At 34.4% G+C, this 14,167-nt stretch overlaps 1 protein-coding gene across 1 annotated transcript in view; it reads right to left on the bottom strand.

Moving 5' to 3' along the window:
- Positions 1-14,167, bottom strand: part of LOC140156015 (uncharacterized) — a 193,137-nt gene that overhangs the window by 69,585 nt on the left and 109,385 nt on the right. The window contains exons 34-39 of the mRNA XM_072179104.1: positions 10,938-11,060; positions 9,834-9,950; positions 8,722-8,853; positions 8,073-8,186; positions 2,280-2,402; positions 705-815 (exon numbers count right to left, since the gene is read on the bottom strand). Of these exons, the coding sequence (XP_072035205.1) occupies positions 705-815; positions 2,280-2,402; positions 8,073-8,186; positions 8,722-8,853; positions 9,834-9,950; positions 10,938-11,060 (720 nt within the window). The remainder of the gene's footprint in view (positions 1-704; positions 816-2,279; positions 2,403-8,072; positions 8,187-8,721; positions 8,854-9,833; positions 9,951-10,937; positions 11,061-14,167) is intronic.

Here is a 14,167-nt window from a genome sequence, read left to right as displayed (position 1 = left end):
ATAAGATAATTTTATAAGCCTCAACTGTAAGATATGTTTGGGTATCCCACCAACATGCAATACCAATATTATTCTCTTGGTTAGTGAACACCCTCAGATATATTTTGTGGGATAGGCTTTTTACGACGGGAATCATAACAACTAGTGTGTTTTTAGTGGGTTCGCCGTCGCACAAGTTTAGAACTGTCAACCTCAGATATAGATCAGACACCACATTTACCAACTGCAGGTGGTGTGCATTCATTCAGAATTGGCATTGGTCATTCCACTCACAAAAAATCCTGAATGCATATATCAATTTAAGGCTACATGATACTATCAGGTGTGCCACCCATGAGCTGTGCTTTATTCCATACCAGTTCATGTTTTTGATTGTGTAAGATGCTACTCAGTGGAAAGAAGACCCTTATAAGAATTGTGATTTCACCAGTGTCTGTATGTCTCATCATTCACTCATCATAGTAGCAAATTTATTTAATTTTTGGAAGTAACTTTAGAATGAGTTATTCCATTTGAAAAATACTACAGTATACCCCTGAAATATTTATGGTATAATGACTTAGTGTTACTAGAGGTAATTTATAACCTTCCAACTGTAACATACATGTATGTTGTGCCTTTTGCAGTATACGGTCTACATGATAATTCTAAGCTAAATGGTATGCCCAAACAGGGAGACAACTAACCTATCAATGCTAACTTACTTTCACACAAGTCTCCTGTAACACCCGGCATGCAAATACAGATGAAATCATAGCTTAACTCGGTGCGGTAACAGGTGCCATTGTTCATGCATGGCATCTTGGCGCAGGGATCTTAGGTAAGGTGTAAAAGGAATGGTAGTGGGGTCACAGGTTAGAGGTCATGAGATGAACAGTAAAAGATGATGTGTATGAAAACCAGTTAGTCAACTTAAAGGCATTATGAGTGAAATCCTCTATTCGGGAATTATAAAAAAAATCCATCAAAAGTCAAATTTGTAATTAAAATTAAAGTAATAAGACCAAAAGCAACCTAATTAGGATACCATTTGACAATGTAGTCAATGTTGCAGTCTGTACGGAGACCGCAACATGCAAACAAATGGAGCTTCTCACTGTTGTTTTCTTCCTTTTTGTCATATAAGCATTTTGTAAAACCACTTCTAAACAATTCCTACCATTTTTGAATAATTGTATGATTCTACAGGTAACACTGATATTGCCTTTATATGATATGATATAAACATGATATTTAGTTTCCCAAAAGGTATGATAAGTATGGGAGATAAAAGAACCCAGGATTCAGGAGTGTGATAAATACCCTCACCAGAAACATGACCATGGGTCATTTTACTAACATATATGACACATCTTAAGTCATTTAACCCATCATAAGCCCAAACGCATTGTATGTCTTCCATATAATTTGTATGTAAGAGCTGTGATGGGTATGGACTTATGATGGGTGAAAGGACTTAAGATATGCCTCCACTGTAGTGAAATCAATCCACTGTACAATAGTATTATCTTGGTTGGTAAAGACCCTCAGATTTAAACCACATGCCCCTCTTTCCCAACAGTATTTTGTTAAATTGTTTGGGAATTCCGACAACATGCAAGGCCGGTATTCTCATGGTTAGTGAAAACCCTCAGATGTAGATCAGACACTACATTTTCCAACTGCAGGTCGTAAGTACTTATTCAGAATTGATATTGGTCATTGCACTTACAAAAATACATGTACACATATCAACTTTAGGCTACATTGTACAATCAGGTATGCCAACCATAAACTGTGCTTTATTCCCCATTTTTGATTGCGTAAGATGCTACTCAGTGGAAAGAAGACCCAAGAATTGTGATTTCAACAGTGTCTGTATGTCTCATCATTCACTCATCATTGTAGCAAATAATATATCAATTTGAAATCTGCCACACCCCTGTAGAAGATTTAAGGCAATTCATCCACAGAGGGGGCAAGTTTTTCAAATGGAATTAGCTAGGATTAATTATTTTGAAACTCATTTTCCCCCTGTAAATATGAATTTACCTATATGCTCAACAACCCATTCTCCCTCTGTGGAAGACTTAAGCTAAATCTTCCAAAGGCTGGATTTTTCAAATGAAATAGCACATTCCATATATGATGGGTAGTTCTCAAAAGAATCAACGGGTGTGGTATGACATACCATATAGTACAAGATTGTGCTCCCAACTTAAGACATAAGGTTCCTGTCCTAATTTTAAATATATTTCATTCCTTCCCTCATTTTAGCCTATTCCATTTCCTTTCCTTACCTGCTACTTGATCACAGTTAGTTCCAGTCCACTCCTCAGGACACAAACATAGGTAGCTTAAAGGCTCTGCTCCTTGCCAACAGGTACCAGGACCACAAGGAGACGCATCACATGGATTACTCACTGGCAATACAAGCATCAAATCAAAGTAATTAACTCATTTACATTCCTTGAAAAGAGCGACATTAACACTACATGTTTCATACAGATGCCAAAAGTGCTTGTTTGCAAACACCAAAGAGGATAAGTAAGTATTTACTCAAACATCTAAATCTAGTTCAATAGAGGTTTATTAATCTTGATTTTGGAGAAGGGGCACCCATATAGCAATCCTGTCAATCTTAAGGGTTCCCCATGAACAACCCGGGACAGCCAGACACAAACACACTACCCTTTTTGAAATTGACTGTAATATACATGTATAGGTGTGGCTCACTATACACATGACTAGTAATGGCTTAACATCCCCACCAAAGGATGGAGTACTCTCATGATATATTTACCCAATTCTAAATGGACTATGGAGGATTGCGGAAGTCTGAATTTAATCTACAAATGTTGCTAATTAAATCATACTTTTTTTCTTCCAAAGTTGATACCTCATGATCTGTACTTTGTTTATATTTTTTGATTATGTAAGATGCTACTCAGTGGAAAGAAGACCCTTATAAGAATTGTGATTTCACCAGTGTCTGTATGTCTCATCATTCACTCATCATTGTAGCATATTTATATTAATTTTTGGAATGATAATGTATCCGGGATAAATTTTTTTCTTTTTTCTTCCCAAGTCAATACCCCAGCAAGTTACCACTACCAGGGATTGAACAAGGGACCTTCTGCAGTATGCACTAAAGGCAAGTACCCTAATACCTGACACTAGTCTCAGCCCTAACCATTAGGCCACAATCTCTCTATAGACTCAGGTAGATCATGCTGCACCCCCGACATGGATGCGGGCCCATAAAAATAATGATGCTTCCCAAAATATTGGACTTGTTGACTTTTTGGTCACACATATGCTCTTGCACCTTGATATTTAGGAAAATTACATTTTTATCATGCAAAGTTAACTTCTGCTACTCCTTGTGTAGATTTGCATGCTATTTCACAAAACATGCAATTATTAACACTACAAAGCTGTGCAAATTACTTCTACAAAAGTAAATAAAGTAAAAATTTCATACCAATTTGAAACAACTATAATATGCATACAGCCAGTGAAAGAATTAAGGTACCAGATATTTTCACCCCTATATATCCTAAACAAAGACAGATATGCCATAATTAGAACAGCAGCCAATAGCTGTATCTTTTAGCTCAGATTTAAGACCTCATTGGTTGAAATCAGTCAAGAATAAGGATTTGTACACAAAGCATTCTCAAACACTTGAGAACTTGCACTATGCTTTCCATTGATTAGTACATTGAAATGCAACTTCTGATTTCCTTCTTTCGGTTTTCGATCACCATTTCTTTAATTCATAACTGATTTCAACAAATGAGGTCTAAAATCAGAGCTAATTTTGACATATTTGTCTTTCATTAGGATATACAGGGGTGAATATAACTGGTACCTTAATTATTTTGCTGTTTGTATGTTGATTAAGAAAAGTATACTATACACTTAACAAAAATAAGGTAAATAATTCTGCTGTCATGCAAACATTTTTTGAGCAGGTTTACGCTTAAGTTTCAAATTGGTCATTATTTTTACTTTCTTCTTAATAGCACATGCATATTAAGTCTATGTGCAACAAGTGTGCTTAGCTTATTCAATCCTGCAAGGCAATCATCTATCCATCTATGCTTTCAAAAAATAAAGGCAGGTCACCGACTTAAAAATATTCTTCATCACATAATAAAATCGTCTCTTTAGGTTTGACTGATCAAATAAGCTATTGAATATTACGCTTGTCAGGATTTGTTTTTAAAGGGATGCTTATAAAAAAGGTAAATTTGAATGAAAGTTTGTACGATATTAATATCTTTCTTAATAATATATGCCAAATATTATATACAATTTTTGAATGTTTATTTCAACAAGTATATCCTTTTAAAGTTCAAATGGTTGAATTTGACAAATAAAATGAGTAAAATCATAAAATGTAAATCAAATTACTGAACATTAATTTTAAGTAAAATTTGTAACACTGGGTTTGTAGATTTATAAAGATTTAAAAGCTTGTGATGTGTTTTAAGTTTCTCTGTTATCACAAGCAAATGATTGAAAATTGGTCACAAAATGTGTAATATTGACCCTATACCGTAAAAATTTGATAAGCACATGTGCCTATTAACAAAGTTGATTGGACAAGAACAAATTTTTAGGGTAGTTGTTAAAATTTTTCATTTTTTTCCTTTTAATTAACAAATATCTGTATTACAGATATTTGAGAATTGAAATAAAAAAAATGAAAGAAGTTTAACAAATTACCCTAAAGATTAGTTCTTGTCCGAGCAACTCATTAATAGGCACATGTGCTTATTATCAAATTTTTATGGTACAAATATTCAGTATACTTACTATTCCAGACTCCATCCCATTTAGCAAAGCATGCAAGTAATAAAAATCCCTTTAAAAAGGGATGTGCTGGGACATGGTTGTTCACAATGAGTAACTTCATATTTCTTTTTGTAAAAATAGTCAAAATAATTTGAGGTGGCAAGATTCGGTTGGTTCAAACCCCAAAATCAGGCACTTTTTTCCCAGATACTGATGACTCAGTTGGATTCATTACATCAGTTCCATTCCAATTCTTGTACTTCAATTCATATGCTCTTTACGCTGTTACTCCTCTTCAGGTTTACGCTTACCAACTTAAAGCCCAATACTGAACAATTCCAAAATTTGACCCCTATATGACCTATGACCTCAAAACATTTTCACTCACCTGATGCTCCCTTACGTAGAGATTATTATCACTGGGTAATGTTAATGTTTGACATTGAAATTTACATTTCCAAAGGAGAGCAATTTCCCCCATTGCTTAATCTAAATCAACAATGACCTCATTTGACACCTAGATGACCTTTGACCTCAAATATCTCCACTCACGTATTGTCTTCCTACTCAAATATTATTATCACCAGGTTTGGATGGCATGAGTAGGAAGCAGACACTGCTGGGTACAAACACCCTTACACATATACCCCACATACATGGATTGCTAAATGGTCTTGTGGCCTAAAAAACAACCGACGTTCGCACCTTATAGTATAGATTAATTCATTCATAGCTCTTTTTGTTTTTTGAGAATTTAAGCATACAAAGTAACAAGCAAAATTTCGAGAAATAGTATTTCAAAAGGTACCAGTACATATTACAGGCCTACACATACTGAACCCCAAAATAGCACCTTTAAAACCAAGAATTTAATGTTTACTGATAATATTCTTAGTAACAAAATTCAATCATTACTTTAGGACCTATACCCTAAAGCTTCATTCTAGTTGTGACATATTTGTCATCATAAAATAGACCCAAATATATGAAGGTGATGTATGCATCAATAGCTTTTGGTCATCATCGTGTTACCAGGAAATGTACACATTTCCAATATTCAGTGATCTTGCTTATTTATTAACACAGGTCTTCGATGTGAGGGATTCAACTTTTACCATGTTCACTGCATGTTGCATGGTCAAACATGTTACATGTAGTTGAAAATTATCCAACACATATTAAGATAACATACCACCACAGACAGACCACTAGGAACATGAATAGAGTAAGATGTGTAAATTAAATATGTCATCATAACTCAGCAGGTAGCTCTCACCAGAGATATTGGATCACATACCATACAACATACTGAGATACTGCACGCCAACAAAGCAGGTATGGTACCCGGTGGGTCTGCCCGCATGATCTCATAGCCTGCCAAGACAAGTGTTCTAGTGAAGAGAACCAGCAAAACTTCCTAGTCAAGATTCAGAAAAATTATTTACCTAAAACATATACCTATTTTACCTTAACATGCTAAATCAACACAATATTTCTGATATCTGCACCGCCAATTTTAGTATTTCTGTTTGTCATAACCATTTTGATCAATATTTTGCAACATTTTTACAAGTTTCCGTTTTCTTCATGAATTACTTATAGAAACAACAGAAAACAGAACCCAAGCAATAAAGTTCATTAGTATGTAAGCTGCTTAAATTAGGAAAGGTTAGTGCAAAGCATTCAACTATACTATAAAATAAATTGAAAACATTTGAATTTGCAGTTTTGGTGTTGCTATTGCAATAAGGCCTATTCAGTGATCCCAGCAAAGGTGTAAAAAATAATTTTTTTATTAATTACTTAAATGTGAAGGATAGGTTATTAAAATTGTCATTCGGTATTTTTGAAATGAAAAATTTGTCTAAAAATAGGGCAAACATCAGTATACTCAAAGTTCAAAGACATGTAGCTAATTTCTCTACTCAAGTAGAGAAATTTACAGATTCATGTAAAATGTCTTATTTTGTCTTGAACACACAGCTTTTGGCTGAACTACTAGCAGGCTATGTCAGCACATCTATGACAATGACAAAGGTACCAAAACCTGAATTTTGATGATTTTTACGATTGTCCAGATGCGCAAATCACTGAATGGGCCTTTAACACCACTGCTTTACGTGTATTATCAGCTATGTTATTGGTCCTTACATTTTACAGGATTGATAAAAAAGAATCATTAGCTCTATGCAATATCAGCACGTTATAAAATCAAAATTAACATATAGTTTGCCGAAATCTTGTGATGACATTATAAATTGAGTCTCCAGAACATCAAAAGAATAAATACAGTAAATAATTCTTCTTTTTTCTATTTCTATCAACAAAAGTGTTTGTGTTTTGAATAGTGATAACACAATCAAAACATGAAAAGCACACATCATGTGCTTTTACATGATTCACAAATATGCTGTATAGAAACTCGGGAGCAGTTAGTATTCAAAAACTCAAATGCAAAAGTATTTTTATGATATCAACAGATTGTAAGCTTTTTACTGCACATTAGGAATAAGCCAATGAAAACAAAATCATATAGTCATACAGGATGCGAACCTGGGAACTTTTACTATTTTGGATTTGTTTTATTCTTGTGCATTGCAATTTCCAAAATTCTGTACTCCAGTAAGTACATAATGTTCATACATCACGATTCCAATCGAAAAATTTGTTCTGCAAATCTTATTTTGACACAAAAAATACTTGTGCAGCATTTATTAGGCAGTTAAACCATGCAATAATATTAGCTCTATCCTCCTCCATTCTGCTTCTCTGCTTCTACTGCAAATCAAATTTTTCCCACATCTTTTTTGAATCACACTCTTGTAAAGCGTTTAATTCCTCCCATATGATGATTTGATTTCAGAGCTTTTCAGCTGGTTTCAGGATGTTGTTACAAAATACACTTTTAAGCAGTTTGCTCTCATTTAGTATTTTCACTGACTGTCAAGTTGATGATTGACATGTGACCAGTCTCCAGCTATTCCAGTTTCATATGGGTTACCTGAATGGGTGACTCCATTTGAAACTTACACCCCCTCCCCCTGTGTGGGAAATTAAGGTCATGAATGACCCATACCACAACATCTTGGTTGTTAAAGTCCAATGAGATTGGATACAGATTTGAATACCAAAAAGGTCAATCAAGTATTTGAATTATAATTTCATCTTCTTTCAAAATTGCAAAATCCAGCAAAATCATATCATCAAATGGAGCAAGAAAGAATTTCACAGAAGTGTGTTCAAACTTGATTTGGGAATCATTGCATATAAAAGCTGATGTCACTCACAAAGTTCACAGTGGTCACCCTCGTAACCTTGGCTACAAAAGCATCTGTAGGTCGGCTCAGGTTGGTTATTCAAACAAAAACCATTGTTCAAACATGGTTCTAAATCACATGGATCTTGAGTGTTATAGAAATCACAATAATACGGTTACTTGGCGAAAACACAACAAATGAGGACACAAATAAAACAATGTAACACATTGAACAATAACATGACAACAATCTCTAAACAAGATCAGCAATCATTAACATATTGCTGGAATACTACATGCTTGTTACACATGCATATACATTAATGCAGTCATGGTATGATGGTAATGTAATGTATTGAAATGATTTGTATAATTGTATTCAATTCATTGTGTATACAAGTATGTTCACACACACCCCCTCATCTCATATGGCCCTTTCTCCCTCTAACACACACGCTCTCTCTCTGGCTCAATGCACTTTTACTGATCCATCCCTCTTTTTCTCTTGCTCTCTCACCTCACCCTCTCTCTACTTTCCCTCCTCTCTTTCTCTCCCCTTCTTCCTCTCCTCCTTTTCTCTCTCCCCCTCCATGTTTGTCAGTTGGTCTCTCATTTTCTACTCTATCACATTCCCTTCTTTCTTCCTTCTCATACACCCTGTCATGTTTCCATATACTTACCTACATACTGAGCACAATTAGTTCCAGTGTAACCAACTGGACAAGTACATATATATCCTTCTACTGTAAATGCTGCCAATGTACATGTACCTCCATTCCTACATGGGTTGTTGGTACACACCGAACTTTGAACTGTACAGGGACACAAAACAAAAAAACAGATTAATTAATTACATACAACTCAATCGAGAACAAACTTATTTTGTTCCTAACATTTGTATTGTTATACCACAAACACAAAACTGTTAATTTTATACTTGCTAGAAGTAGAAAGGAGACAATGTCCTCATATTGGTCAGTAAAATGACCTGCTATACATACAATATATAATTATACTATACATGCTTTCCTCCATTGTCATCTTTCTTACCATATGAGGAGATTGCCAAAAAGTCAGCAGGAAAGCGCACACATTTTCAGTGTCCGAAATTTTATAGTTTATATTAATGTAAAATACAATCAATACAAATACAAATTTATATCAGTTGTGAACTGAAACTCAACAGAGTACACTTTATGCCCTTATTTTGTATACAAAATTAGGAAATTGCCCAAGTTGTTCATTTCGTGGGATTTATGTCAAGAACTATGTAAAAAATATATTTTTGTGTGTTGTTATTTTCACATCTTCATGGCAGGTGCCCACATCTGCAGTGTGTTATTCTTCATTTATTTAAGTCCACACTTACAAAACAATTGCACTTACAAAAATGCATGTACACATATCAACTTTAGGATACATTGTAAAATCAGGTATGCCACCCATTAACTATGCTTTGTGATTGTGATTTCACCAGTGTCTGTATGTCTCATTATTCACTCATCATTGTAGCAAATTTATATCAATTGTTGGAATTAATTTTAAAATGGTCAATTCCATTTGAAATCTGCTATGCCCCAACAGAAGATTTAAGGCAAGTTTTACACAGAGGGAGTAGGTTTTTCAAATAAAGTTGGCTAGGATTAATTATTTTGAAACTCATTTTCCCCCTGTAAATATGGATTAACCTATATGCGCCACAATAAAAGTGAGTATCCATTTGTCTATTCTATTTGAAACCCATTCTCCCTCTGTAGAACACTTTCTTGTGTACACTCGATTTAATGCTTACTTTCACAATGTGTTCCAACATATCTGTTATTGCAGTTACACCTGTAAGAATTGATGCCAGTAACCACACAATCACCTCCATTTTGACATGGTACTGATGTACACACAGTTGATGGTTCTGAAAAGCAAATCACAGGTTAAAAGTCATGAACCAATCAAAAAACAGGTCATACTTCTAATAATAAGTCAAAGGTCATACTTCAAGAATAAGTTCTAAGGTTGCTATTTCAAATCATGGCAAAGTAATTACCTAAAATCCTACATTGAAATTGAACATTTTCACATCAAATGACAGGTCAATGGTCAACCAAATTTAAAAATACTTCATGGAAGAAAACATTTAAAGTTATTACACCGTTTAGTTACAGGTTACATAGTTAGTTTTGCAAGTAATTAACTATATGAGCCGGTAAAGTTTGCACAGTAAATGTTTTGAGGTTACTGTTGACAATGTTATTGCCACATATTATAATAATATTAAATTATAAGTGATTAGTCTTGCAAATTATAATCAATTAAATAGGCTTGCTTGGTTTTTCTACATTTTATTTCTATAGCTACGTTTTTGTAACATTTTTAAAAACACTATACATTTTACTGTCAGGATTCCACACCTGGTTTATCTTTTTGCAGCAAGGTGTGGGGTGGGTGTTTGTGCGTACGTACACATACTTGCACGGGGGAGAGTAGGGGTGCATGGGAAAATGACTGCAAATGAGGACACACACTGACATTTTCCATTTAAACTGTGGAGCTCTTTGCAATGGGGGACTGTCCTTGGTTCAATAAGGTCTGCAAATATTCACAATTGCATATATGATGCATTTGCAAGATACGTCTTCTATCATAATGGTAGATATACCATTCGCAGATGCTAGCCTAGGCAAAATTTCATATTTAAAGGGAATATCCGCGTTTGCATAGTCTTAAACTACATCTACGTTCTGAGGCGATTACAGGTGGGGGTGTGGGGTGGAGGGTAGGGTGTGTCTGTGTTATATTTCAGTCCATAAAAAAGAAGTAACAAGAGATCAAAATAGACTCCAAGTTCACATATCACCATTGCAGATGAATATAGCCAGTCAAATCCAATGCAGACACTTACGGTATGTTGCACATCGTTCTCCAGAGTAGTCTACTGGGCAAGTGCATATATAGCCCAACGTTGAAGAAGGTGACGGAATACATGTACCTCCGGAATAGCAAGGATTGGGGTTGCAGTAAGGATCTACATTAAAGCAGCAATGCATTGGGGGTTAAAATTAGCAAAATGCAACAAAAACAAAACAAAATTAAGTAATTGCATGTAATCTACTTGTTTAATTGTACACACCTAAGAACTTGTACCTGTACATTTATGTTTCCATAAGAAAAATAAAAAATGAATTATTTCTAAACAAAATTTCAGTAATTCATTTTTTTTCTCTAAAGATTTCCTTCTGATCCAATTTACAGGCGATGACAAAGATTTACTTTTCAAACTACCAAGCTAAACATGTGTTCTTCTATAAAGAGTTCATTTCATTTGCTATGGTTCATTTTTACAAACTAAGCTTCACTTCAGTTAAGAAATATCATGTAAATTCTTATTCAAATTACTCTGATAAATTCTTTGATATATAATTCTAGTTTTGTTTTTAGATATATTCTAGATCATGCATACAAATTTTTGGCCTAATTCTAAATATGTAATGATGGACAAGGCAAAACCAAAATCAAGGATTTTAAAAGTAAAATTGTGTTGGCCCATATATGGGAGCAAAAAATGGGTACTTTAGTAAAACAACTAGAAAAATATCTGGTTCAAAACTTCTGGAATTACTTAATGCAATTTATTCAGTTTACTAATCTCTGAAAACCATATTATTATCTAAATTGGTCATCAAAACAAAGAAAATGGTTTATAATTTTTCACAGAACAAACATAACTTACAAACATCAAGTTAGCAATATTATTCTAAAGTTTAGAGCTCTTTACACCCCTACATCTGTTCATTTGTCACAAATTACTATGTTGATTTCTACTTGAACTAATCTACATGGTATTTTAACTAATAGATGATAAACATGTATAGAGATAGAGATGAAAGGATAGCTCAGAAAACATAAAGAAGTCTGTTAAAAACAATACATAACATTTCAATATAAATATGCATAACAATTGATACATGATGAAAGCATATCATGTGATATGATGGTAGCATATATAATTTCATAATAACTGTGTACCTCCTGTGCTTTAATGTCATTTACAATAAAAAGGGTAAATAAAGAATAAGCTGAATTAAATGAAACAAAATAGTAATGTTATAATAATATGTTTGACAAAGTTTAACACATCAAACAAACATGATTCTGTCTTGTTTCTTGTATAATCATGTGACGAAAAGGGCGCAAAAATGAAGTATATAAAATAGTTTCTGTTACATTTTAAAGGGAAAAAATTCAGAATCCAGAGTATTAAGTAAAATAGTATGGTTGATTGCAGTTATAATAAGGATGCTATTCATAATATCCATAAATGTGTTGCAAAAAGCACAAGAAACAAACCAATCAATTGATGAAATTTTGAATGCAACTACTGCATTGTGGGATATTTGATTTGATTTTTGTTGATTTTATACATTCTGGACAGTTTAGTGGGGTTTAATTTGGTTTCCAAATATATTCACATTAAGTACTTTTTAAATAAAATTTTTTGCAAGGTTACAAATTTGCAGCTGCCTGTTTCAACCACGAAAAGTCAGAAAATTAAACCCCTGCGAAAATATTGCGCTACATTGGTCAATCAGGTATGCCAATCATGAGCTGTGCTTTATTCCCATTATTTGATTGTGTAAGATGCTACTCAGTGGAAAGAAGACCCTTATAAGAATTGTGATTTCACCAGTGTCTGTATGTCTCATCATTCACTCATCATTGTAGCATATTTATTCCATTTGAAATCTAATTTAAATAAAGATTTAAGGCAATTCTTCAAATGGAATTGGCTAGGATTAATAATTTTGAAATGCATACTCCCCCTGTATATGACTTCACATATATGTTCCATATATTTAACAATTTTAACAAGATAATATCATTTTGATCCAATTGTTATCAATATAGTATACAACTTTCACCATTTACATAATTAATAGCACCCTCATTACATGCTTTAGGTTTGTTAGCATACAGATAAATGGAAATTTTAAAAGCATAAGTTGGCACTGCAAAATGACTCTTTGTCCCCTGCAACTTAAAAATGTAATTTTTAATAGTGTAACCAGCTTCCCAACCTTGATACAATGTGTATGAGAAAATAATATAATCATTAGTAATCACAGCAACCAATGGAATAATACACCTCAAGAGCATTATGAATTGCATATATAATCAGGATTATAGCAAAGTTGATTTAAATAAGCAGCATATATGATGGACGACAAGATGAGTATATTGGTGAAGCATTATTAACACTAACCCCCAAGGGTGGTTGAGTGGATGGGGCTGATGAGCTGCCTGCCCTGTGCTGCTGAAACACCTGGTGTTGGATTATGTTGTAGCATAACTCCCTAGGTGTGGCTTGAGTGGAGAGGACCTTTGTGTTTCCTGCCCCAGCACCGCTGAAGGGAGGCACCCGGGTGTTGGATTATGTTGAATTTGGCAGAGTTAGGGTTAACCATAACCCCCAGGTTTCGCTTGAGTAGGGGGGGGCTATGTGCTGCCTACCCCAAGACACTGAAGGAGAGGTACACCAGATGTTGGATTTAGCAGGATTCGAGTTAACCATAACCCCTGGTGGTTTGAGTAGAAGGGGGGGCTATGTGCTGCTTACTCCCATGATACTGAAGGGGAGGTACCCCAGGTATTAGATTTAGCAGGGATAGGGTTACCAGACAATGTATGATTAAATTAGGTTTGTCTATACCAAGCAGATATTGATGGAGGAATGGTCATGATTCATTTGACATCAGAGACAAATGGAAAGCAAGTGAAAAGCACACATTAGGGCATTGATAATTATAGTTAAATTTGAACAAAAAAACTGAGGCTTTCAAAAAATAAAATAAGGACAAGGATATAAGGGTGATAATACTGATTATTCTGTAGCCAAATGCAAAACCCTAGGCTGTTGCACTGCATGTTGGCAATGGATCACATAATCAATTGATGTGATAGAATATTCTTTGTGCATGGCAATGAAATAGGTAAAGATACTTGTGGTGACCAATCAGACATGGTCCCAGGGTATGGTCAGGTGCAGCAGGATGGTACCATGTAATATGCAGGTGATATTGAAGAATATCCAGTGACCCCTTTGGAACCCAATTCTTCCACCTATGTATGAGCAGT

This window comes from Amphiura filiformis, chromosome 6, assembly GCF_039555335.1.
Source record: "Amphiura filiformis chromosome 6, Afil_fr2py, whole genome shotgun sequence".
NCBI classification, from domain to species: domain Eukaryota; kingdom Metazoa; phylum Echinodermata; class Ophiuroidea; order Amphilepidida; family Amphiuridae; genus Amphiura; species Amphiura filiformis.
This window is presented reverse-complemented; position numbering and strand designations above follow the sequence as displayed.